General features: G+C 58.4%; 2 protein-coding genes and 1 long non-coding RNA gene across 7 annotated transcripts; 1 reads left to right on the top strand and 2 right to left on the bottom strand.

Moving 5' to 3' along the window:
* Positions 1 to 308: 308 nt before the first annotated feature.
* Positions 309 to 6,202, bottom strand: AP1S1 (adaptor related protein complex 1 subunit sigma 1). The gene is made up of 5 exons (XM_002722817.6): positions 6,161 to 6,202; positions 4,386 to 4,564; positions 3,546 to 3,654; positions 2,051 to 2,188; positions 309 to 1,072 (listed from the first exon to the last, which is right to left on the bottom strand). Exons 1-5 carry the CDS (start codon positions 6,161 to 6,163, stop codon positions 1,025 to 1,027), a joined length of 477 nt encoding a protein of 158 aa, XP_002722863.2. The 5' UTR covers positions 6,164 to 6,202; the 3' UTR covers positions 309 to 1,024.
* A 73-nt stretch (positions 6,203 to 6,275) lies between these two features.
* Positions 6,276 to 22,468, top strand: LOC103345696 (uncharacterized). Of its 5 annotated transcripts, none has more exons than XR_016225835.1 (4): positions 6,276 to 6,381; positions 7,726 to 7,848; positions 8,763 to 8,939; positions 20,985 to 21,761. It is a non-coding gene; the product is annotated as an uncharacterized LOC103345696 (long non-coding RNA). The 5 variants fall into 5 exon arrangements; XR_016225833.1 differs by having other exon boundaries at positions 6,294 to 6,434; positions 8,727 to 8,939; positions 20,985 to 22,468; XR_016225836.1 differs by lacking the exon at positions 20,985 to 21,761 and having other exon boundaries at positions 8,727 to 8,862.
* SERPINE1 (serpin family E member 1) lies at positions 16,085 to 24,231 on the bottom strand. Its single transcript, XM_002722823.6, has 9 exons — positions 23,642 to 24,231; positions 22,783 to 23,054; positions 21,990 to 22,223; positions 20,635 to 20,829; positions 19,955 to 20,153; positions 18,832 to 18,932; positions 18,626 to 18,712; positions 18,020 to 18,103; positions 16,085 to 17,768 (listed from the first exon to the last, which is right to left on the bottom strand). The coding sequence occupies exons 2-9, from the start codon at positions 23,051 to 23,053 to the stop codon at positions 17,731 to 17,733; spliced, it is 1,209 nt and encodes a 402-aa protein (XP_002722869.2). The 5' UTR covers position 23,054; positions 23,642 to 24,231; the 3' UTR covers positions 16,085 to 17,730.
* Between the last annotated feature and the right edge of the window lie 1,074 nt (positions 24,232 to 25,305).

The following is a 25,305-nucleotide window of genomic DNA, read 5'->3' as shown; positions in this document are numbered from 1 at the left end:
GGGGTCGGCGGCCTTGAGTGTGCAGGTAGGTGTCAGGTAAGACTCAAGACATAGAGTTAAATCTGCATTTCAGATGAACAACGGATACTTGGTTAGCCTGCGCGTGTCCTGAACACTGCGTGGGACACACTTGTAAAAAATTCTCCTTGGTTTGAAACTCAGCTGTAACCTGACGGCCTCCATCCTTTTTTCTTCTCTGTGTGGCAACCCCAACTCCAGGGACGGGTTAAGGCCAGAGTTCCCTGCACTCACACACCCTCACCCCCACCCCCTGCCTCCCTCACAGAGCAGGCCCAAGGCAGACAAAGTCCACAAATGTTTTTCCTTTTATTTCAGAAGAATTGGAAGAAAGGCAGGTGCTCCCTGCTCCTCCCCGGCTCCTGCCTCCCCCAGAACAGGGCAGTGCAGGAGGGACAGGGCCCGTGGCCCAGACGGCCCGTCCTCTCCCCACCCTTGCTTCCCTCAAAGTGGCAAGGCTAGAAAAAAATTAACTTTGTTCTTCCTCCACTGGCACTGGACGGAGGCCCCAGTACCGCCGGGGAGGAAGCAGGGGGCAAGTGAGGGAAAAGGCCCCCCCTCCCAGGCAGAGAAACTGCCCTAGCTGGCTAGGGGGAGGGGTGGAGGTAGGTTGTGGGGCACAGGGGGAGCCGAGAGCCCTGAAAACCTTTTCCCTGGAACCTGGCGTGTTTATATATTTACAGTAGGGGAGGATGGGGGGAGGAAGTCCGGGGCAGGCGTGAGGAGCTACACAGCACCCCTGTCTTGGTCAGGCAGCCCTGTCCCCTCGCTCCTGAAGCCTTGGGTGGAGGGAGAGGAAGCGGGAGGCCAGGGGTGGTGAGAGGGAATGTTGAAGGGCCCACCCATGGCGTGGACAGCAGGGGCCCACCGCAGGGAGGCGGGGAAGAGGCAGCCGGTGCTTGCTCCTCTCCCACCCCCGTGGCCCCTCTGGGTGAGGCGGGGGAGAGGCAGCCAGTGCGAGCTCCTCCCCCACCCCCGTGGCCCCATCTCCAGGGCCAGGCTGGGGCTATGCCAGGCCCATCTCCTCCAGCACGCTGCGCGGCGACTCATCCTCCTGAGACAGACAAGGTGGGTAAGGCAGCCGCAGTCAGGAGCCCGGATCCGAGTGGGGGAGGCACAGCGATGCAGGGGTGGGGACGGGGAGAAGAACCAAGATGAGCTTGGCCCAGAACAGCCCGGGGGCCTCCCAGGACCACCTGCGGCCCTGCCAGGGCGCGAGGGAGACTTGAGTCCACCTCCACCCGGAGAATCCAGAGCTGGGAGCCGGGTGGGCAGGGGGCGTGGCCTCAACATCAGAGGGGCTGGAGGAAAGGACCCCTGCTTGGGGCGGGGGGGCTGCAGAGGGTTGGGAAGAGGCGGCAGAGGCCGGGCCCAGGTCCCTGGGGGAAGGTGAAGCAGATGAGTCACCAGGGTCGGAGCAGGGCCCCAGGGTGGGTGTGAGGGTGAGCGAGTGTGTGCTGCCAGGTTCAAGTTCTGCTCTTCCCCCCCGCCCCCACCGCTCCCCCTCCTCAGAGCCAGCTCAGGCCTTGCTTGTCACTGCGGATTCCGGTGACTCATCCCCTGCACCAAGGCTCAGCAGTGGCCCAGCAGAGAGGGGGCAGGCAGTAATGGGCTGAGGGCGGGGGCGCCGGCCAGCGGGGAGAACCAACATCCAGGCACCCTTCTCAGTAGCCCCAAGGGCCCACGGCCCTTGGCTCCCCGGAAGCAGTGTCTCTGGGGCGTGTGTGTGTTTGAAATCAGGAAGAGGAGAGACTGATCCACCATGTGCCCTTTCAACTCTGAGGACAAGTATGGGGCAAAGGCCTTTGGGCTGGGACCAGACACCCTGGGGCTTGGGGGGACAGAGCCCACCACGGGGCAGGGGGTGGGCACAGGAAGGCAGTTGGCCAGGCCTCCTCCCAGGGGTCAGGGCTGCAGGCCAAGCTGGTTCGCTGGGCATGGCGGAAGCCAGACACTACAGGGTGGTGGTGGGCAGGAGCCAGGGGAGGGCGGGCCCCTCCGCCGTGGGACTGTCCCTCTGCGTCACCCGTACCTCCTGCAGCAGGTCAGCCTGCTCGATAGCCTTCAGCACGCTCTTCTTTGAAGTGTCCTGGACGTCTCCTCCCATCAGAAACTCGTCCAAGATGAAGTAGGCTTTCTCGAAGTTGAAGATGATGTCCAGTTCACACACCTGGGAACAGGGCCGAGGCCGGGCTGAGCGGGACGGGCTGGCACCCCAGACGCAGACACCACCCCCAGACCCTCCTCCAGGAAAACAGGTGCGAGGGAGGCAAGTTCAGGGTCGCTTCCTTCAGGGATTAACTCGTCTTTGGGGGCGCAAGTCACTCAGCAGGCGACACCAGGCCTCGGTCCAACCCTGCAGGTGTAATTCTCCCCCCAGATATTTTGGATCTCAGTAAGGGACCTGCCCTCCTCACACTGATGAGGAAGGGGGCACGCACCCCACATCTGGTAACCCCCGTGATGGTTCACACGGGAGCCAGGTCCTTTCTACTTCCCCACCACTTGTGAACCCCAAGTCTCTTTTCTTAGCAAGGAGACTTGTTCTACACTGACGTGACTATGTGTCCCTCCGGAGTGAAGCTGGTATTTTCTGGAATGTTGACCGTCTGGTCCCCAAGCCTGGTCCCCATTCTCGCAGTAGATACACCCCACCCCCACCCCCAGGTTTCTCACGGCCACTCTCCCCAGCCTGGGTTTTTCCAGGTCTCACGGGCTCCTAACTCCCAGGCCTTATACTCGCTTTGGCTTTTTCTTCCCCTCCCCTTGCCTCTTCCTGCCCGGTCATGAAACATTTGTCCTCATCTACGCCTGGCTGCGGTTCCTGCTGCCCTTCTGGCAAAATCCGTCACACTGTTCCCACCAGAGGCTGGGCCAGCCTCCCTCCCCAGGCACGGCGTGGCGGGCCAGGAGCAGACTGTGGACCATGGGGTAGAAGACGCACATTGCAGCCGGGCAGAGCTGCAGCAGCTGGACGTCTCAGCTGAAAACAGGGAGCCCAACACCTACGTAGGGGACAGGCTGGGGAGCAGGCGGGAGAGCTTGAAAAGCACTTTGTAAATGGTGAGATGGGACACAGATGGCGGGGTCATTGCTACTCCCCATCAAAGATCTGAGCTGCCTGCCAATGCCCAGGCTAACCCTCCCCCCCGAACCTCTGGGGGCTGGGATGGGGGCACTGCTATTTTTAAAACCTCTTCCGTGCAAAGCCAAGGACGAGATCCGCTGATAAAATCGGAACCTGGTCGCCGTCCTTGGGTGAGAAGTCCGAGCGAGCAGCGCCATCCGTGACCGAGCGCCAGATCCGCAACCCCCTCTCTCCCCCCACTCCTGGCTTGAGGGCTGATTAAGGGACGGCTAATAGGCTTACAGCTTAAAAAGGGGGATTAATTACCGCTCTTACTGCTTCCAGCTTGACCTCTGCCCTGAGACTTCTGGGGCAGAGACTAGGAGGGCCTCAAGGGAGAGCAGAAAGAGGGGACCACTGGGCATGGAAGCTGGCATTGGTGGGCCAGGGGGAGACTTACGCTGCCGAAGTATTTGTCCAGGAGCTCCACGTACCGGTGGATCAGCTCCAGCGTGATGAGCTCATTGTCTTGGCCCTCGATGGCGCAGCAGAAGTAGAGGCTGGCGTATCTGAGGGAGGGCACAGCAGGCTTGGCTGGCAGCTGGCTTCAGCACCCACGCATCCGGGGCGACCAGCCCAGGGTCTCTGCTCTGGCTGACCACGGGGCTGGAGACCCCAGGGCAAAGGGTAACTAAGGGCTTCTCAGTAACCAGCAAAGACACGTGCTCGTTTCCTTCTTGCCCTCTGACCCGCTCAGACTGACTCAGCAAAAACCTGAGCCAACTAATTACCTGCTCTGAGGAGGAGGAGGAGGAGGAAGGGGAAGAGGAGGAGGAGGCAGAAATCGTGTGTGAGCGCGTGCACACTGCACAGCGTGAGGCAGGGCCTCTGGGACTAGAAGCCAGGTGCGTTCCAGAAAGGTGGGGTCTACAGCAAGCGACAGAGGGATGGGCATGGGGCAGGTGTCTGGCTTGAGCAAAACCATGTAGAGGGGCCGGCGCCGCGGCTCACTAGGCTAATCCTCCGCCTTGCGGCGCCGGCACACCGGGTTCTAGTCTAGGTCGGGGAGCCGGATTCTGTCCTGGTTGCCCCTCTTCCAGGCCAGCTCTCTGCTGTGGCCAGGGAGTGCAGTGGAGGATGGCCCAAGTGCTTGGGCCCATGCGTCATTGTCACCCACAGGTCCTTAGCTCCCAGCCTTCCCTCACCACTTATGTCTCAGCATCTGAGCCCAGCAGAACCCAGGTATGGCCGGCTGCAGGTGCAGGTGCAGGTGCGTGTGCGTGTGTGTGGGAGGGGTCACCTCTTGTAGACGACTTTGAGGTCTCGCCACTCCAGGAAGCTGCACATCTTGGGCTTGCGGGCCAGAACCACCTGCATGAGCTCCCGCACCATCTTCTTCCTCTCCTTGTCGGACGTGGCCAGGTACCACTTCTGCAGGCGCAGCTTTCCCTGCCGGCTGAACAGCAGCATGAACCGCATCTGGGGGTGGGGAGGGAGAAGCGGAGCCGACCGTCAGGGAGCCCTGCCCTTTTTCTACTCAGCCCCTTGCTGTCGACTGGGGTGCTCCCATCAGCAGACGGCCTGTGTCTGTCGCTCGGGTCAAATCCCGGCTCTACCGGTCGGGCATGGCCTTGGCAAATTACTTTCTGCCGCCAGGTCTCAGTTTCCCTAACTGTAAGGACATCCTTACGGAGTTGTTAGGAGGGATCAAAGGAGCTGATGACGGTGGTTGGCACAAGGCAGGCGCTGTAGCACATTACGTATTCGCACTGTTATTCCCCGGCCTCCTCTTCCTAACCCTGTTACCCAGAGTGAAATGCACACTACAGTGACTAGGGCAGCACACAGCTGACAGCACAGGGATACCCTCTTCCACACTGCCCTGGGCAGAAGCTGGGTGTTTTGTGCCTCCAGAGGCTACCTCAATCTTCCATCCTTTGCCTACTGATGTCCCAAGCTTGCCCTGCCCCCCAGGGCCAGCCCCGTGCCCAGCGCAGTACCCCCAACAGCCCACCTGATGTTGGCACGCTCAGCCAACTCTCTGCAGCCATCCAGCATTCCTGCTATGCTCCTCTTAACTTTTCTTTCCTTTCCCAGTGGGTGCTTCTGACAGCCCACGCCTCCCCAGACACCCGGAGCCCATTCCAGTTAGGAGCTGCACACCCAGGGTGGCTCCCCTAGGAAACGTGTGTGGACCCAGAGAAAGCTGGGTAGTGAGAAGTGCATCCCCAGCTGCCCAGCTGGGAGTCCAGAGCCACATCCTGGAGTCTTCCCATGGACGCTACCAGAGCTGGAACCCCTGGGTGTGTGCAGTAGTAGTAGCTTAAGGGGCAAGAATCAGGGTTCGAGAGAACTGGATTATTTGGGGGGAGGGGGAGCAGGGACAGGGGATCCGTGTGGGGCTAAGATAAGCAGGTGGCGGCGAAGGAGCAGGAAGACGGAAGGCCTGGGTGCCGGAAAGAGAGTGGGACGGGGGCGGGCTGGACAGCGAGGAGCACCAGATCTGGGGAGCCCAGAACCCGGGTCCCCGGGAGCAAAACCTGGAGCCCACTCCACCTCCCCACCTCGGCCCGGCCTCCCCGCAAGCATGGCCAAGAACCGGGGCAGGACGGGCACTCCCGGACCCGGAAACTACTCCCTCGCACACCGCGCGCGCCCCGCGGCCCCCGCGCAGGTGCGGGCCGCCCCGGAGTAAGGGTCTCGGTGACCCCGCTCCCTCCCTCGCGGACACGGCCGCCCGCGCCCCTCTCTCCCTCGCCCGGCTTCCCTGCGGCCGAGGTCGGGACCCCTTGCCCGGAGACCCGAGAGCGCCTCCCGGCTCCCGACCGTCCCGCCGCCCTCTAGTCAGCCTCCTCCCGTCCCACACAGGCGCCCCCTCCCCGCGTCGCTCCCTCCCGAGTGCCATTTCCAGCTCTGGCTTCCGAGGCCGGCTCGCCCACTCGCCCAGCTAAGGGAGGCCCTCTGAGGACCAGAGGGAAGAAAAAGCGGCTCACTCCGAGGGCGGCCCCCGAGGACCCCCGCAGGTGCAGCCCACGCTCCTCGGCTCCCCCTCCCCTCGCTCTTCGCACAGCCTACCATCCTGCAGCCTCCGGCTCGGCGCGTCCCTCTTCGGCCACCGTAGGCGCCAGCTCCACTCCCTTTCTTATCCTCTCGCCTTCTTCCCTCCCTCTCGGCTGAAGCCCCGCCCCGTCCCGCCCAGGCCCGGAGTGCCACCGCGCGGCGCTCTGCGCATGCGCCGGCGCCGGGGGCCGCGCGGGCGGGGCTGGAGGCGGAGAAGCGGAAGCCATGGCAACCAGGTCCTCGACTTCGGCTTCGAGTAGCTCGGTCGTCATGGAAACAAGCTGCCCCCGTGGGTTGGCTCGGAGGATGGGGGAGGAGGCCGGCGTGGTCCTCGCGCTTCGGGGCCTTGTGGGGGCAAAAGGCGGGAAAAGGGGTGCGAGGTGGGTGGGGTGGTCCTGGGAGTTGGTGAGGAGGCCCAGGGTGGGCGTTAGGTGTGGGAAGGGGCAAAAGGCTGTGGCTAACTGGGCGGCGGGGTGGCGAGACGGACGGGGCGCGCGCCGTCTGTGGAGAAGCTTCGAGACGCTGGCCTCTCTTGAAGCGAGAGGAATGCAACACAGGAAGGGGCGCCCCCAGGGAATGTAAAAGAGAAATAGAGGCTCGGAGGGTCAGTGGGGCCAGAATCCCAAGGCTCCGATACCTTAGACCCAGTTGCATCACGCGTGTGTGTGTGTGTGTGTGTGTGTGTGTGTGTCCGAGGGCCGAGAGAGGCCGTGACGTGGTGTCCCGATGGGCAACGTGGCCGGGACCCCTCCTCCTCTCCTAGGCTGTGCTCCGAGACCCCTGCAGATAGACCTGAAGCCGTGTGCATAGATAGACCGTGTCTCCCCCCACCCCATAACCCAAGGCTCTGATAGAGTTTAATCTATAAATAAGGCACCGTAAGAGGTTGAAATGGAAAAATTATAACAATATGCTGGGAGAAAATTGCCCTTATCACTACTCTTGCCTTTTGGGGCCATTATTAAGAGTTACTTGAACGCACGCACCGTGATGCGGCACCCGTCAAGTTGATAACCGAGACAGCTATTAAGTGACTAACGAGGGAGTGCGTAGTGTCATTTGCAATCATCTCTATTTTTTTTTAAACTCCTTTTATTTCTTCCCGAGCAATCCGTGTGCTGTTCTAACAGCCCTGAACAATTGGATGCTTTCGGTGGTGGGTGTTTGTCATTCTGTGTCACCTCTCAGGCTCTCAACCCCCGCCTTGGAGTTTGGGAGTCCCCCCGCTTTGTGAGTCTAGGGGGAGATGGGCCAACCACTGCCCCCGCAAGGGAGCCTTTGAAATGTCCAGCTCCACCCCCCGCCCCCGCCACCGCAGAGCCCTGCCCGTCTTTGAGGGGCACCTTTCTAGATTTTGGGCCAGGAGGGGAAGGAGGTGGGTGTGACGTGATGGGGGGTAGGTACGGCTCCCGCAGAGGGTCAGTGGGTCCAGGGCGGCAGGGATGGTGTCCAGTGAAGGGGTGGGTGGGGGCACGGGCACAAGGCGGGGGTTGTTGCTAGTGTGGGACCCCCCTCCAACCTGGGTCTCTGGCTGTCCTGGTTCCCTGAGCCTCCCTCTCTGCCCGCCCCTCTCCCCACAGCGCTCCATCAGCCAGACTTGTTTCTGCTGCCTGTTACCAAGAGTTCTACCCGGCTGACTCTATTACCCTGCTGTGGTGACCACTGACTGCCCGTGTGACTCGGCCTCCTCTCTCCCCTGGACTGTAAGTGCCCGCTGGGCTGGTGTCATAGACTGCCTCCGTTTCTTGCCAGCACGCAGCTGGTTGGTTAGCCTCAATTAGGATCCAGGTGGTGATAGCAATGGGGTGTGTCTGTGTCGCCCAAAAGTTCGTGTGTTAGAAACTCAGTTCTTCCGTGTGGCAGACTTGGGAGGTCTTCAGGAAGAATCAGTGCTTTATGTGTGGATTCTCACTCTCGTGGGACTGGGTTAGTGATCCAGGGAGTGGGTGGTTAGTAAGTGAGTCCACCCGTGGCATTCTCTCTACCTGCACACACCCACTCATCTGTCTACTTTCTGCCATAAGTTCAAGCAGCCCAGGGCCATCACCAGGCGCTGAGCGCACCTGCTCCACAGCCAGAAAATAAATCTTTTTTTTTTTTTTTAAATAAATAAGTCATCCAATCTCAGCTGTTTCGTTACAGCAGCAGCAAACAGACTAAGGCAGATGATTGAATCTGATTTCTCTTCCAAAGGTACTAAATTCTAGTTTCATAACTTTTTACTTTAAAAAATTTCTTGAGAGGCAGAGACAGAGAGAGAGCGAGCAAGTGAGCCGGGGGTGGGGGAGAGAGCGCCCATCTGCTAGTTCGCTTCCCAAACGCCCATGGTGGTTGGGACTGGGCCTACTGACGTGGGGAGCCAGGAATTCGGTTCAGATCTCCCCGTGGGTGACAGGAACCCAGCTACCTGCACCATCTCTGCTGTCTCCCGGGGTCTGCATCAGCCGGAAGCTGGAGGCAGGAGTTGGAGCCGAATATTGAGCTCGGTACCCGGAGGCGGACGCTGGCATGTGGAGGCCATCTTGGTGTGTGCTTTCAGTTCCGCGCTTAGTAACACACATCTCCTATCTGTTATTTCCAGTAGGTGACATACTGCCGCCTTCTGCTGTTTTCGCAGCCCCTAGCATGGTGCCTGACGCTGACCTGACGTTTGTTGAATTCCCCATTTGAGGATTCCGTTGTCTCAGACCTCGCACAAGTGGCTTACCGCTCCCTTCCTACTTCCCTGAGCCCATCCCGTCTCCTGGTTTCCTGCCGGGGTTGCTGCCATCACCTTTTCCTAGACTTGCAGGTGGTAAGCCTGGCACATGAAGGGTAACATGGGAGCTTGGTTTCTGCAAGGGGCATGGGTAAGACTTGCCCAAGTAGACTGGGAGAGCTGAGAGAGAGAGAGAGAGAGAGAGAAGCTGGCAGGGTTAGCAGAGGCAGGAGAGCAGTCGGAAACCGACCTGGCCACCTGGGACTCGATCCTCATAGGTGTCCTCTGCCTCTTGCTGTGACTTCTTTTGTGGCTTTGTTCATGATGTTTTCTGGAATGTTCTACCACTCCCTCCTTTCAGACCCAAACCCATGTCACTTATTTTCTAAGGTCTCCGTTAAACAGCCGTTCCTCCCATGAGCCTTTAGGTGCTCGTGTAGATGATAGCTCGCGCTCACTTCTAGAATGTTCCGTCAATTGTTTTTGCAGCGACTTGTGTAGTTTTCAGTGACCCCTTAAGAACCTGAAACTGAGAAGCACCGCTTCCCTTCACGAGGCCGGCGTCGTGGCGCAGTGGGTTAAGCCACTGCCGGTGATGCTGGTGATGCCGGCACGCCGTATTGGAGCACCGGTTTGAGTCCTGGCAGTTCCACTTCAGATCTAGCCGCCTGCTAATAATGCACATGGGAACACAGCAGTGCTTGGGCCCCTGCCACCCACGTGGGAGACCCCGATGGGGTTCCAGGCTCCTGACTTTGGCCTGGCCCAGCCCTGGCCATTGTGGCCTTTTGGGCCCCTGCCACCCACGTAGGAGACACCCAGATGGAGTTCCAGGCTCCTGGCTTCAGCCAGACCCAGCCCCGGCCTTTGCAGCCATGTGGGTGGGTGAACCAGTGGACGGAAGCTCTCCCTCTCTCTGTGTGTCCAGCAGATAGACACTCCCCCCCACCCCACCCCCCGTCTGTCTCTCTCTCTCTCTCACTTTGCCTTTCAAATAAGTAAAATAAATCTTAAAAGTGTTTTCAGTGCCCAGTATAAAGTTCAGCTTATAATCAATACTTGTTCGATTGAATGGAGTTCAAACTGGGCACGATTCTGGTCGCAGTCCCAGCTGCTTTGCCTCAGAGAACGTTCCGTTGGCATCAAAGCGACATCTGGTGGCCGGGGAGTAAAAGGTTCCCTCCTCCAGTGAGGAGGCCCGCGCGAAGGCAGAGGGTGCTGGTGCCGGTACAGGAGAGCGGTCCCTGGGCTCCTGAGTGTGTGGAGCTCCTCCTGGTGCCCAGAGCAGACTCGTTCCTGCTCACAGGGGGCGCCGAGAGAACGGGTGCCATCGGAGCTGCGTCCTTTCTCAGCCTCCGTCTCGGCATCTCTGCTCCTGCGAGTGCTGCCCTGATGGCAACCAGACTTCCTTGGGGAGTCGTGTTTAAAAGGAGGCTTGGAAAACAGATATCCCCCTGACAAGTGTCATTCCAATAGCTTTTTAAAAAATGTTTATTTGAAAGGTGGAGTTACAAAGAGAGAAGAGACAGAGACACACACACAGAGAGAGGGAGCGCTTCCATCCACTGGTTCACCCACCCACATGGCTGCAATGGCCGGGGCTGGGTCTGGCTGAAGCCAGGAGCCAGGAGCTCCATCTGGGTGTCTCCCACGTGGGTGGCAGGGGCCCAAGCACTTGGGCCATCTTCTGCTGCTTTCCCAAGGAAGCTGGATCATAAGTGGAGCAGCTGGGACTCCCACGGGTGCTCCTATGAGATGCCGGCATCACTCCACAACACTGTCCCCATTCATTCATTCATTCATTCAATCATTCATTCATTTGAAAGGCAGAGTTGCAGCAGGAGGGAGAGACAGAGACAGACAGAGATGGGGGCGGGGGCCCAGCGCCGTGTCTTTCCCTTCAAGGCCTCTACAACACCCATACTGCTTGCCCACACAGGCAGATCACTAATTCCACCAAGTGAGCTTTTTACAAGAAATCTGCAGCTGTGCTGGCTGTGGGGCAGATCTGGTTCATTTTTCAACCTCACAGAAATGGCAAAAGGAGGAGACAGTTACAACAGCCCAGGAAGGGGGCCCGGGTGAGGTCACGGCCGCAGCGGCGGGCAGGCCGCGTGCTGTGAGGCCCTGTTATCTTTGAGCGCAGGGGGAGCGCTGTGAAGTGGGGCACTGCCTGGAGCAGCCTTCCCCGGGCGAGGGGACCTTTGAGCCGCTGCTTTCTCTGGAGCCTTCCCAGCAGGTGTGCACGGTCTTTGAAGTATACGCCGCCGCAGAATCGGGGCTAACTTGTCTTGCTTTGTGAAGCGTTTTGTGCGGGGAAGAGGATCTTTAGGTTTTTGAACGAATCCGTTACAGATGGGCGACTCTCCAGCCACTAGCCTGGGGCCTGGAATTGTTCTTATTTTTAGGATAGAAGGAAATCAAAAGCTATATCTAGGTCCCCGTGTCCCTGTAGCCTCCGTGACCCCAGCTACCCCGCGGGAGCCCAGAGGTGGGTCTGCACGAGTCGGACAAGTCGGGCGTGAGGAGGGAAGCCGGAGTTTTGGCCACAGCCGCCAGCACGGCTCCCCCAGCCCCGTCGGTTCAGAGCCAGTGTCTGTGCAGGGAGAGTGGGCTCACGGCTTTCCTCCCACTAGGTCCGTGACTCCGTCTCGACCCTGCAAGCTTGCACACGGAGACCATGAGAGAAAAGATGGGTTGGGTGAGAGCCGCCCAACCCACGCCTCTCGCCCTCGCTCCCGCTGGCTTTTTGAGGAGAGGCCCTTGCTTCTGTGTTTGCCTGGACTTTGAGGCCCCTTGGGTGAATCTGAAGATGGGCTCTATGTGGAAGGGCGCCCACAAGCATGCCCCAGAGAATCCGGGCACTCGGTGTCAGAGCAGCCAGGAATGCCCCCAGAGTGACCTTTGAGAGGGAAACAGAAAGGGGAGCACGCTCAGGAGGCCTTCGGCTGTGTGGTTAAGGTGGGAGTAAACAGTGGGGGAATGGATTTACTCTCTTTACATTATAGGCAGGGGAAGGCATCTGCTTCTGATTAAGATACAGCCTGGGACTCCCCTATCCGAGTGCCTGGGCTTGCGTCCCAGCTCCTCTGGGTGCAATCCAGTTTCCTGCTAACACGCACCGTGGGGGGCAGCAAGTGAGGCCTCAAGCACTTGGGTCCCTGCCACTCAAGTGGGAGGCTCTGGTTGAGCTCTTGGCTCCTGGCTTTGGCCTGGCCCAGCCCAGGCTGTGGTGGGCATTTGGGGAGTGAACCAGTGGATTGGAGCTCTGTCTCTCTTTTTCTCTCTGACTTTCAAATAAAAATTAAAAAGAAAACATGATCAGAACTTGCTCCCAGGAAGTCTAACATTTTAGAGAAAAAGAGGTGTCTTCCATCTGGTGGTTCACTCCCCAAGTGGCCACAACAGCCAGGGCTGAGCCAGGCTGAAGCCAGGAGCCGGGAGCTTCATTCAGGTCTCCCACGTGGGTGCAGGGGTCCAACACTTGGGCCATCCTCCACTGCTTTCCCAGGCCATAGCAGAGAGCTGGATCAGAAGTGGAGCAGCCGGGACTCGAACCGGTACCCATAGGGGATGCTGGCACTGCAGATGGTGGCTTTACCCGCTACGCCACAGAGCTGGCCCTGAGGTCCTTCTTAAGTGTGAGAAAATGTCAGATCTCACCAGGCAGAAGGATTCCTTTTGATTGTCCTGCACTGTTTGAAAATGTTCATGTTGCCAGCGTCAGGCGGTTTCAGGACTGGGAGGTTCATAAGTGAGACGCTGAGTCGTGTTGATGGGAAGTTGTCCTCCGGGTACACGAGCACCCGAGGGCAGGACAGAGGAAGGTCGCTTGCCTCAGCCTTGTGGGCAGTGCCCGCTCTGGGTGGGTAAGGGACTGTGGGATTGTGGGATTGTAGTGCGTCTGTGTGTGCAGCCGGCAAAGATGATTCATTCAGGCGAGGTGTCCAGGCTGTGTCACCAGGCAAGTAAAGCGACCTGTAGAACACTGTACATCTTTGTGATGCTTTTATTTGTGTGGGAAGAAAAAGATTATTTTAAAAACGCTTGTAATTGCTTAGCAAAGTTCTAAAAGAATATCCAAGACACTGGAGCCTCTTACTTTCCAGTTTTACCTTTTCAAACTCTTCATCTTACTATGAGAGCTTGCTTTAGCAATTTAAAAAAGTCACTTTGGGAGTGGGCATTTAACCTCGCAGTAAGGCACAGGCACCAGCCTTCCACATCAGATTGCCTGGGTTCAAGTCTCCTGACTGCAGCTTCCTGCTGGTGTAGACCCTGGGAGGTGGCAGGGATGGCCCAGGTACTTGGGTTCCTGCCATCCATGAGGGAGACTCGGATAGAGTCCTGGCTCTTGGCTTGAGCCCAGCCACCTTTCCCAGCTGGGCATGTGGGGTGTGAACCAGCGGATGGGAGGAAGCCCACTCTCTCTCTCCCCATGTCTTTTTTTTTTTTTTTTTGACAGGCAGAGTGGACAGTGAGAGAGAGAGACAGAGAGAAAGGTCTTCCTTTGTCGTTGGTTCACCCTCCAATGGCCGCCGCGGCTGGCGCGCTGCGGCCGGCGCACCGCGCTGATCCGATGGCAGGAGCCAGGAGCCAGGTGCTTTTCCTGGTCTCCCATGGGGTGCAGGGCCCAAGCACCTGGGCCATCCTCCACTGCACTCCCTGGCCACAGCAGAGGGCTGGCCTGGAAGAGGGGCAACCGGGACAGAATCCAGCGCCCCGACCGGGACTAGAACCCGGTGTGCCGGCGCCGCTAGGCGGAGGATTAGCCTAGTGAGCCGCGGCGCCAGCCTCTCCCCATGTCTTTCTCTCAAATGAAAGGTATTTTAAAAAGTCACTTTGCCTTATATGGACCCTCCCTGCAGGGCAGTCATTCTGGTTGTCCTTTTTTTATTTTTTTTAAAGATTTATTTATTTATTTGAAAGTCAGAGTTACACAGAGAGAGGAGAGGGAGAGGGGGAGAGGGGGAGAGGGGGAGAGAGGGAGAGAGAGAGAGAGAGAGAGAGAGAGAGAGAGAGGTCTTTCATCTGCTGGTTCACTCCCCAATTGGTTGCAACGGCCAGAGCTGCGCTGATCCAAAGCCAGGAGCCAGGAGCTTCTTCCAGGTCTTGCATGCAAGTGCAGGGGCCCAAGCACTTGGGCCATCCTCCACTGCTTTCCCAGGCCATAGCAGAGAGCTGGATTGGAAGTGGAGCAGCTGAGACTCTAACTGGTACCCATATTGGATGCTGGCACTACAGGCAGCGGCTCTACCTGTTACGCCACAGCGCCAGCCCCCTGGTTGTCCTTGAACATCTCCAGTGACAGAGAACTCACTCCCTCTTAACTACCAGTGTTTTACCAAGACCTCCCAGATCCTAATTTGTTTCTGTTAAGAAATGACCTGGGGCCCAGCATTGTGGTGCAGTGGGTTAAGCTACTCCCTGGGACGCCAGCATCCCATATGAGGGCCTTTCAAGTCCAGGCTGCTCCACTTCTGATCCACTCCCTGCTACTGTGTTCCTGAAAGCAGCAGAAGATGGTCCAAGTGCTTGGGCCCCTGCCACACACATGGGAGACCCAGATGGAGTTCCAGGCTCCTGGCCTTGACCCGGCCCAGCCCCAGCAGTTGAGGCCATTTGGGGAGTGAACCAGCAGATAGAAGATATTTCTTTCCTCTCTCTCTCTCTCTCCCTTCCCTCCCTCCCCCCTCCTCTGTGTTTATCTCACCCTCTTTATCACTCTGCCTATCAAATAAATAAGTGAATGTTTAAAAAAAAAAAAAAAAAAAGAGGTGGATGCCCAGAGGGCTGGATCTCTCAGCCTTGTTTTCAGGGAGCTGCAGCTGGAGGGTGCAGACTTTTGACAAATAGTGATTGATACTCTATTGATTTTCAGTTTAAAAATTGTTTTTGAGGGGCCAGCGCTTCAGTGTAGCAGGTGAAGCCACCGCCTGCATTGCCAATATCCCGTGTGGGTGCTGGTTCATGTCCTGGCTGCTCCGCTTCCCATCCAGCTCCCTGCTAATGCTCCTGGGAAAGCAGTGGAGGACGGCCCCAGTGCTTGGACCCCTGCACCCACGTGGGAGACCTGGATGGAGTTACTGGCTCCTGACATCAGACTGGCCCAGCTCTGGCTGATGTGGCCATTTGGAGAGTGAATGAGTGTCTGAAAGATCTCGATCTCTTTCTCTCTTTCTCTTTCTCTCTCTCTCTCTCTCTCTCTCTCTCTCTCTCTCTGCCTCTCCTCCTTCGTAATGCTGCCTTTCAAATAAATCTTTTGAACATTATTTTTGAATATATGAATAGGGACTGATTCGAGGAGGTGTGCTCTCTGCCAAGAGCCTTCAAGATACTGGAGGAAGGCGATGAAAGACTGCGGAGGGAGACTTTGGAGGAGGCTGTGAAGAGAGTGTGTAACAGAAGAGCCTTGTTTCCGTGGGGCGGGGGAAGGTGCAACACAGGGGACAGTGCAAAGCACAGGTGAACGCAGGCACTGCTGCAAGCCAGGGCAAAGAAAAGGCAGTCGGGTTGGAGCTGCAAGCGATGCTGTTGACTGTGTTGGGGGAAATCCCCGGTGGAGGACACGGAACTTGGTCTGGGGTTGGAGAAATGGAAAGTGGCCGGTGGGCACCTGGGGGTCACTGGCTGGTGGAAAGAAATGGCACAAACCAAGTTGGGCGCCCACAGCAGGAGTGACTGGGCAGACCCAACTTGGGGGAGGGAGATGACACCCCAGGGAGAATCAGGGTCCCCACAGCATGTCCTTGGGCCTTGCTGCAGAGCCTGTGTGGTGGTCAGATTCATGGACTCCTGGCGGGCATGCCAGCAAGCCTGCCCTGGTAGGCGTGTGTTTCACAGTGTAGCCCCTCACCCCAGGGGGCCGTGGACCAGCAGGATTCCCTTTTATTTATTTTCACTGTATTTGAAAGGCAGAAAGGGAGGGGGACAGAGAAAGACAGAGATCTTCTGTCTGCTCCCCGAGTGCCTAGGCTGATGCCAGGAGACAGGAACTCCATCCGGGTCTCCCACATGGGTGGCAGCGGTCCACCTACTTGGGCCATCACCTGCTGCCTCCCAGGGTGTGCATCAGCAGGAAGTTGGAATTGGAAGCGGGGCCAGGACCCAGACCCAGGCGCCCTGGAATTGGATGTGGGCATCCCAAGCAGCGTCTTAACCACGGCACCAAACGCTCGCCCTCCCAACAGGATTTTGATATCTTCTACCGTGTGGGACGTAGACAGTAAAGACCAGGACTGTTTTGTTTGGCATATTATTTATAATTTATTGTTATTATTTTTTGGGAACATTTTTACTCGTTTATATATCAAAAGTGAAAAAGCACGTTATTCAACACAGTATCAAGAACACTGGAAACTGAACATTCAGGGACTCCTGTGGGTGCTGCGTGTGGCTGTCACTGTCCAGTGCATCATGAAAAAGAAAACAACAAACCGGGGAGAGAAAGCACGGGGTGAGGGTTTCTCAGGAGGAGCCTGGAGGGGACGGCGAGGCTCCCGTCGGCGGGCGTGCGGTTCACAGTCACGTGCCGTCGTGCCCCTCACTCGGGTTTGCAGGAGGGTCTCACCCAGGTGGTTGGGTCCGAGCTCGCTGCTGCTTTCATCCCCCACCCTGCCGCCCTCACGTGTCCCCCTGCTCTCACACAGCAGCCGGAAGTGACACATTGAAGTGAGTCACCAAATGCGGCAGTGAGTCACCCTGTAATTGGGGAAGGTTCTGTCCTGGTAGGTGGCACAGTCCCTTACAATTCCTGCTCCTACAGATATTGGAAAACTTTGACACCGCTCTGTCCTCGCTCCAGGCTCTCGCCCACCCCCACCGTCTTGGTCCCCAGGGTGGCCTGAAGTTAGGTCATCGTGGCCCCCCGGGGAGGGGGCCGCCGGGCCATGCCATCAAGTGAGCAGCCAAGGAAAAAGGGAGGCGGCGTGCTGGGATTCCGGCAGCCACAAGGTGGCAGTGTGGCCCCCATCACGCTCCTCGCCCAGCGGGCTGTGACAGCCCACAGTAGTCGGACCCCTGAGAGGAAGGCCACAGACCGCAGACCCTAAGGGAGCCCGAAGCAGACATTTCAATGATACATTTTTCAAGAATAGTCCTCTCTCTCTTCCGCAAGCACACAAGGGTAGGCATACGATAAATAGTCAAGCACGCCCCTGGCATCCCAGGCACCCCCCAACCCCAGCAGGAGGCCGGGGACCAAGAGCCAGGCACACATCTGGCCTCACTTCCTCTCCTCCTGCACAGTCGGGTTGTGGGAAGCAGAAACCTGCTTCTACAAGTAAACAAGTCACCTACACTCCAAAATAGTTGTATGCACACCGTTTCTGGGGGAGGGACACGGCCCTGCTCGGGGGGCCGGGGGTGGCGTGGGGGTGGCAGAAGGTGTGGGCGTTGTCCCTGCCAGTCCGCAGCCCCTCCGAGCTGGGCAGGTGGCCAGCAGCAGAGTGGAGCTTGAGATGAAAGGGTGGCTCTCCTCTCGGCCTTCTCTGGGCTGTCGCCAGCCTCCGCGGCAGTGGCAGACAACAGGAGAGTGACAGCAGTGTGACCGGAACACAAATCACTCTGCCGCCTTAAGCCTCAGGGTCCCAGCCTTCCCCGGGCTGCAGGAGGAGCCAGCGCCGGGCCTGACACCTGCACCAGGCAGAGCTGGGCCATTGCACCTGCTCCTGCAGGTCTCCATGGAGACGGTCGGGGACCCAGGCCTTGGGCCAGCTCCCAGGCTGCTGATAGGGAGCTCAGGTCCGGGAGGCAAACGGGAAAGGTTTAGTGTTTTTGAAGGCAGGGCACGCGTCTCCTCTTTTCCCAGAAAGGGTCCTTCGAGCAAACAGTCTTAGCGCCGGTGAGTCTTTCCCAGTGCTGTCCCAGCCGAGGGCTTCTGGCCCCATCAGAGTTCCATCACCTGGCCCAGGAAAAGGATGGTACCTGTGGATGGAAGGTGTGGGCGTTAGGCGGTGGAAGCTCCGTGTTTGTGCGTGAACCCAGTTCTGGGGGTGGCAGGTGGGGGGTGGCGTCTGGAGTCACAGCTGCCTGTGTGGCTGAGCCAGGACTGGGAGGTGGGACTGTGCTGGGGTTCCCTACCCAGAGTCCTCTGGGAGTAGGAGGGGTGTCTCTGCCTGGTGCCTGAGACATGGAGGATGGGCAGGGGTTGGGGACATCGTGGGGTCCAGGCTCACCTGTGGGGTTGTGCCGGACCACAAAGAGGAAAGGTCTGTCCATGATGATCTCCTCGGGGGCCATGCGGGCTGAGACGAGGATGACTGGAAGAGAAGCGACAGTGTGTGAGGCCGGGGGACGTGGGCGGTGGGGCCTGGATGGATCGGGGAGAGGGTGCGGCGACCACGGCCATCCTTGTGGGAGGGCACCTTCGGGAGGCCTGTTTGACTCTTCTCAGGGACATCTCCCTGACCAATGTCCAACACCTTCAGGGTTTGCTGGAGACCTCTCACCTGGTCACTCACAAACTCTGCTTTTGCCTAAGCCCTGTTGGGGGTCTGTTGATAAGCAAGTTCAAGTCCACTGCCCACCGTGGGAGCAACACAGGGCTCTCTCTGGGGAAGCCTTTTCACACTCAGGCCAAGGAACAGGTGGGGAAGAGGCTGGCAGAGCCCTCGTTCGTGGCCCAGGAAGGATAACGGTTCTGGGACAGAGGCCCGCGTGGTGCAGGGCGGCGAGGTCCGTGCCAGCTTTGGGCTGAACTGTCCTATAGAAGCTGGAGGCACACCGGCCCCTCCTGGTGGCCCCAAGCTGCGCCCCAGGGAGCCTCCCCCGAGCAAACTCACCTGTGGAGGAGGACGCCATGGTGCCACTCTCATTCACCTCGATCTTTACTTTCTGCAGTGCCCGGGACACGTGGAGAAGCTCTTGGTCTGCAACAGAGGTGGATACGAGGGTTGGTCAAGCCCTGCTCCTGAGATACCCTCCTCTGTCCCCTTTGGGGCCCCGCAAGGCCACTGGGATGTGGAAACGGAGAGGAGAAATCTCTCACCTGACAGATTCGAGAAGTCCGCCTGCCCCGGCCTGAACATGTCGGTCATCCCCAGGTTCTCCAGGGGTGCCCTGAGGTCCACTTCACTCTCCAGGGAGAACCTGCAGAGGGCAGCAGGAGACACGTCTCAGGCTCAGCACCTGCCTCTCCCAGGCCCCTCCTGGGTGCCCACCCCGGGGCAGGCCGACAGGACAGGAAACGGATGTGAGCGTTGGAGGAGAAATCTGTTTGCAAAGTGCCCCTTGCTGGAAGTTTCTGAAATTCATAAACATTTGTCTGCAATCTCCCCACCCCCTCAAGCCTCTGGCTAATTGCATTCCTCAAAGAAGGCAGTCATGTCAGCATAATTTTATGCAGTCTGGCTGGGGTGCCAAGGGCAAATTCTCCTGCCAGGAAGTCTGAGCGAGTATTGGGCCGTAGACTGTGGCTCTGAGAGCTAACTCTGAAGAGGGCTCAAGCAGTGAGGCTCGGAGCACTCGCTGCCTCCTACCAGGGCACAGCTAATTGCCTCCATCTTTACGGGGTGGGGTGGGGGGGCACGGCAGTCAACCACCTCGGTTCTCATCTTCCCCCAAGCCTGGCTTTGCAGCTTCTGCAGATTTGGGGTAAGCGTAGATGGGAGCTCGCCTGCAATCCTGGAATTACCCAACCTCAGCCCTCTCCACTCCCTTTGCTTTTGCAGATTTTTCAGATCTGCCTTGTTGCAGCCCCAGCTAGAACTGCATCTGGGAAGGGATTCCTCCCCTGGCCGGCGTCTGGATGATGACGAGGGGAGGGGGAGGGGGAGGGGGAGGCGCACATGAATGGGTGTGGACCAGTTTGCCTTCTTCCCCTGCAAGACTGCTATGGCTCTTCTTCCTGCTGGCTTTTATGGGGGGGTTTTGGGGTGGTCGGTCTAGAAACACCACCCCACCATCCCACCCCACCCCCCACCTCTCACCCCCGGAGGGATGACGAGAGTTCTCTTAATCAAACCCAGGCCTGAGTGCTTCCCATCAGCCTCCCACACACATCCCTGCCTGGCAGGCATCGGGAAGTCTGAGAAACAACCCCAGGGCAATGATTGATGTCAGGGAGCCGGGAGAGAGGGAAGCGGCAGAGGGCGCTGGAGCGTGTGGCTTACTTGGGCAGAACCAGCAGGCGGGTCACTCTGGTCATGTTGCCTTTCCATTGGCTGATGAGCTGGGCACTCAGGATGTTGGTGAGAGCAGAGAGAGGCACCTGTTTCTCATAGGGGGCGGCGATGAACATGCTGAGGGTTTCCCCATGGTAGGGCAGCTCCAAGATGTCGTAGTAGTGGCCGTCGGGGGTGAGGAACTCAGCTGTGAAGACCGAGATGGTGCATGGGGAACGGCCGGATTCTATCCCCTGCATGGGGTCTTTAGCTGCTTCTCTTTCTGGAAGCCCCTTTTGGGGGGCCTGCCCTCCCTCTCCAGGGTTCCTACGTTCATTTTCCGTCCCCTCTGCCAATTCAGAGCCTTCTCTTTTCCCCTTGATCTCAACTTCCACACAGTCCTGGGGATTGGTTGGTCCCAGGTCATGGCTGGAAGATGCTGGGCAGGGTCCAGTGGTCAGAGGTGGGCGTGGGGGAAGATAAAGCTCCGTGCTTCTGTTCCCATTGTTGGGGTCTCCCTCTTGGGAAATCTTTGCTAAATTGGGGTGCTTCTAGGGTTGCTCCTTCCTTAGAGAGGAATACTCGCTGGGGTCTTCCCTCCCCAAAGGCAACCTTTACAATTGTTCCTTGGGAGACCCCAGGTCTGAGGTGCAGCCTCGGGATGTGGGGAGGGGAGGTCTGGTGCTTACTGTAGTTGAACTTGTTGGTCTGCGCCATCATGGGCACAGAGATGGTGCTGCCGTCCGACTTGTGGAAGAGGCGGTGGTGGGTGCCAGACTTGGAGAAGGGCGTCTTCCACTGGCCGTTGAAGTAGAGGGCATTCACCAGCAGCAGGCGTGTCAGTTGGTCCATGGCCCCTTCGCCAAGCAAGTCGCTGATCATGCCTGCGGGAGAGCCGGGTGAGGGGAAGCTGGGTGTGTTTCAGCCTCTTGGGTGGTTCCCTCCAGCTGCGAGTTCTCAAAGGGATGTGGACTGGAGGGACCCAGCAGGGGCGAAATGAATCAGGCTAGCTGACTCCACCTGATCTGTCTCCCCACAGGCCTCTGGACATCTTCCAGCTGACTGCACCCCCTGGGTCCCGGGAGCCTGTCCAGGGTCAGAGATGGAAACTCAAGTCTTCCCTTCCTTTGCCCCCTTAAACTGCATTCTTTTTTTTTTTTTTTTAAGATTTTATTTGAGAGGTAGAGTTACAGACAGAGAGAGGGAAAGGTCTTCCATCTGCTGGTTCACTCCCCAGTTGGCCACTGGGCTGATCTGAAGCCAGAAGCTTCTTGCAGGTTTCTCATGTGGGTGTAGGGGCCCAAGTACTTGGGCCAAGTTTCACTGCTTTCCCAGGCCATAGCAGAGACCTGGATCAGAAGTGGAGCAGCCGGGACTTGAACTGGTGCCCATATGGGATGCTGGCGCCACAGGCGGAGGCTTTACCCATCATGCTATAGCACTGGACCCTTAAGCTGCATTCTTGAAGGCTCTTGTGTGTTCCCCATCCTGCTTATTGCTATTCTTATTAAATCTGGGGCTGGTGCTATGGCATAGCTGGCTAAGCCGCTGCCTGTAAAACTGGCATCCCATATGGGTGCCAAGTTCAAGTCCCGGCTGCTCCACACCCTATCCAACTCTCTGCTAATGCACCTGGGAAAGCAGCAGAAGATGGGCCAAGTCCTGATACCACTGCCACCCACGTGGGAGACTGGGATGGAGTTCCAGGATCCTGACTTCAGCCTGGCTGTCTTGGCCATTGTGGCCATTAAGGGCATGAACCAATGGATAGAATATCTCTGTACTTCCCTCTGTCTGTAACTGCCTTTCAAATAAATATATGAATCTTTAAAACAACCTGAGAACGCTTTTTGGCGATGGCCTCCGAGTTGGTTCATGAGCAAGCCTAGCGATGACCGACATGGCCAGGGACCCTTGGGTTCTTAAAGCACTTGGCCTTCCACAGAGAAGAGAGGCAGAAGACGAGAGTCTGGGACGTGTGTGTTTGCAAAGTCCCTTCGCCTGCAGACCCTGGGGAGCCAACCGCCTCCCCCAGCATGCTCACCTTTCGTGTGTCTCTCCACCCAGTCATTGATGATGAACCTGGCCCTCTGCACATCGGAAAAGTCCACCTGCTTGACCGTGGTCCGGAACAATCTGAAGAAGTGGGGCATGAAGCCCTGGACCAGCTTCAGGTCGCGCTGCACGAAGATGGCATCCGTGGTACTGATCTCATCCTTGTTCCAGGGCCCCATGAGCTCCTTGTGCAGGTGGCGGAGGGCGGGGGCCGTGCTCTGCTCTGTGCCGAGGCAAGGAGGACAGGACACATTAGGCTCATACTAATCCAGGGGCTCCCGGCAGAGCCGTCTCCCCCCGAGAGACGCAGTCCTGGACAGAGCGCTTCTGACCCCCGGACTCATCTCATCACTTAATCTCTTCTGGAGCTCAACTCCTGACCCTTTCTTGGGGTTGAATATTTTTCTCAGTTCTTAAGTTATGGGCCCTAAATTTTCCCCTACAATAACAGCTGTGCTGAGCCTCTCATATGCATCACTCTATCTCATTTGTACAGCAGCTCTGTCCAGTAGGTGTGTGTACTATCCCCATTCTGAAGATGAGAAATGAAGCTTTAGTGGAGTTAAGGTCGCACAGGTAGTTGGTGGCAGAGCCATCGGCCAGTCCACCTGGGGAGATCAGTGGTAAGGGTAACTCAGGGTGTGGTGGGAACAAGATGGGGTGGCCCCTGCTGCAGGTGCATGGGATCACTTGGCTGAACTGGAGTCAGCCTTCCCCCAGCTTCCAGCTGGTTCTGTGAAGACCCCATTACTCCCCACCTCCCGCTCTGCTCCGTCTCTCACCATCTATCTTGAATCTCATCGCCGCTTGGATCTGCTGCTGAGTTTCTCCCGCCGTGGTCAGCTGCAGCATGGCCAGCACCGAGGCCACCCCATAGGGGGAGAAAACCACGTTGCGGTCCTTAGAGGCCTGCACCACCTGCTGGAACACTTTCACCCCAAAGTCTGCCGCCAGTTCTGCCACCTGGGGCTGGTGAGGGTATGAGGCGGAGCCTCCAGCAGAGACGAGGGCCAGGCCCAGGGCCAGGCAGGCAAGCACTGGGGACATCTGCATCCTAGGGCAAGCAGAAAAGGGTCTGATGTAGGAACAGTTCCAGAGGAATGGCGAGTGGGGAGGGACAGGGCGCCCTGGCTGTGCACCAGGAGAGCAGCCCTGACATCAGGTTCAGCAGGTCCAGAAGCCACTGCCCACTCCGTCTCATACTGACTCTTATCACTGGTCAGCCCCAAGGAATCCCAAGCCCGTCTCCACCGGTGGCAACCTTGGGACCCACTCCGGGATATCCCCCTTTCCCTGGGAGGAGCAGGGAGACTGAATTCTAACAACCTCTTGGATTTGCGTGAAGATTTCCGATAGTCTTAGAACCTGTTCCGACCAGCAGGCTTGAAAAAGCCTTTGCCCGAGGTGGGAAAGGTGGGAATCAGAGAAAGTCAGTCCTGGGTCCTGGGTGGTGGGGCTGCCCGTGGGGCCTGGCCCCCTGCCTGCCCTCTTATGGGCCTTGCTGTGCAGGACCCCCCCAAGGCTGCAGGGCTGTGGGGAGAGGAAGGAGGGAAAGTGGGGCTTGTGGACGGCGATGCTGGGGAAGGGAGCGTTCTGTCTCCAGCTGGCGGGCGAGATGGAGAGAGTTTGCTGTTCACCTACCTGAAGTTCTCCGGGGCGCCTGTGATGGGCGGGTTCTGCAGCTTTTGTGGCTGACTGCCTCCGGGAGTCCTGGCAGTGCTGCGGCCAGAGAAGGGGTGTGTGGCTCAGCCCGGATCGCACTCTAGGCCAGCCCCAGCTGTGCTGCTCCTTGGGCTGCTGCCTCCTTTTATACCAGATGTAGGCAGGAAGTAGATGAACTCATGCTCCAGCCCCGCCCACATACTGCCTCTGCAAGTGTCCAAGCAGGCGGCCGGCCCCCACCCCCCACCCCAGGCACCACCCACCCCTGACGTGTGGAGGCCGGTGTGTGTGCGTGCTGCTCTGTGTGTGTACGTGTGCAAGAGGCCCCGGGAGCCACCGAGCAAAGCCCGGATTGGCCGGGTTCAAGGTCATCCCTGGATCTGGCCTCTGCCTGTCTTTGAGCGTCCTGCTGGGGCGACCCCCCCCCCCACAGTGGCAGGCAGCCAAGAACACAGAGCTCAGGGTGACATTCCCTAGTGCTCAGCTGGGGGTAAAGCGCTCACTTTCCCCCTCCTTTCCCACCTGGAGAAACAGGTCACTGTGGCGCTGTCCATGACACTAGCCAGCCTGCAGGCTTTCCTGCACCAGCCCAGCCGGTGCTGTGTCCCAGCCAACCTCCAGGAAAACACAGCTTCCCGCCCTGGGCCTCCGCCAGTGGCCAGAGGGCACGGAGTGTACTGTGTGCTCGTCTGAGTTTTGATTGTCTTGGCTGTGGGCCCAACAGAGAGCTCCCGGTCTTTGGCTGGGCCCCACCATGTGCCCGACTGGCGGCCTGCCTCTGGAGGTGTGTGGCTGGAGCCCGGCACATGGTGTCCAGGCTCTCCGGGCACCCCAAGGGCTCTCATTGTCCACAGCCAAGTCGGGCTGGGGTTTGAGGTGTGCTGGGCGGGGCAGCAGCAGCTGAGAGGGCGGCGGGGGTTGGGTTTGGCGTGATCAAGCCTTGGCAGGCGAGGTGAGTGAGTTTGGTTTCTCCGAGCTGCCTGCAGTGACATCCTGCAGTGGCACCAGACACTCGCAGGAGGAGGCTGGGAGGACAGGGTCCATCGCTGGTGGGTTTGTGGGTGTGATTTCAGGGCACTGGGATAAGGGAAGAGAGGGGGTGGACGCTGGCTAGCAGGAGCACGCAGGAGCAGACTGGGGAGTTTGGGGGGTTGGCGGGATCAGGCGCTGGCCTGGGGTTGCGGAGAGAGCCGAGTGCCAGAAGGCATCCCGTGGGGGATGGGACAGGACGCACTTGACCTGGGTGGGGGTTCTCACATCTGTGCTTTGTGTAGGTGATGGGGCTCTACAGGGAGTATCCATGGAGACATGGAGCAGTCACAGGAAGCATAAGTGGGTGGTGGTGTCGGGACGTTTGTTTTGGATTTGTTCAGTAAACAGATACTAAGGGCAACCGCGGCCCCACAGCTTTCTCTCTTTTTTTTTTGACCGCTGCCTCAGGCTTTGTTTTCCCAGGTGTGGGCGGGAAGGGGCATGGCAGGGAAAGACAGGGAAACCTCCTCGGAAAGTTGGGATCATGGACACCACGGCTGCCTGGGGCCTGTCTTTTTTCTGCCCTGCGTTGTGTCTTCCCCTTCCCCGAGAGTGGGATTAGCCATGAGGAAGAGGATCAAGGACGGAGTCCAGCCCCCAGCTCAGCTCCT

This window comes from Oryctolagus cuniculus, chromosome 19, assembly GCF_051225735.1.
Source record: "Oryctolagus cuniculus isolate XC-2025 breed Fujian yellow rabbit chromosome 19, ASM5122573v1, whole genome shotgun sequence".
Lineage (NCBI taxonomy): Eukaryota > Metazoa > Chordata > Mammalia > Lagomorpha > Leporidae > Oryctolagus > Oryctolagus cuniculus.
Note: the sequence above shows the minus strand (reverse complement) of the source record. Positions and strands in the feature narration are given on the sequence as shown.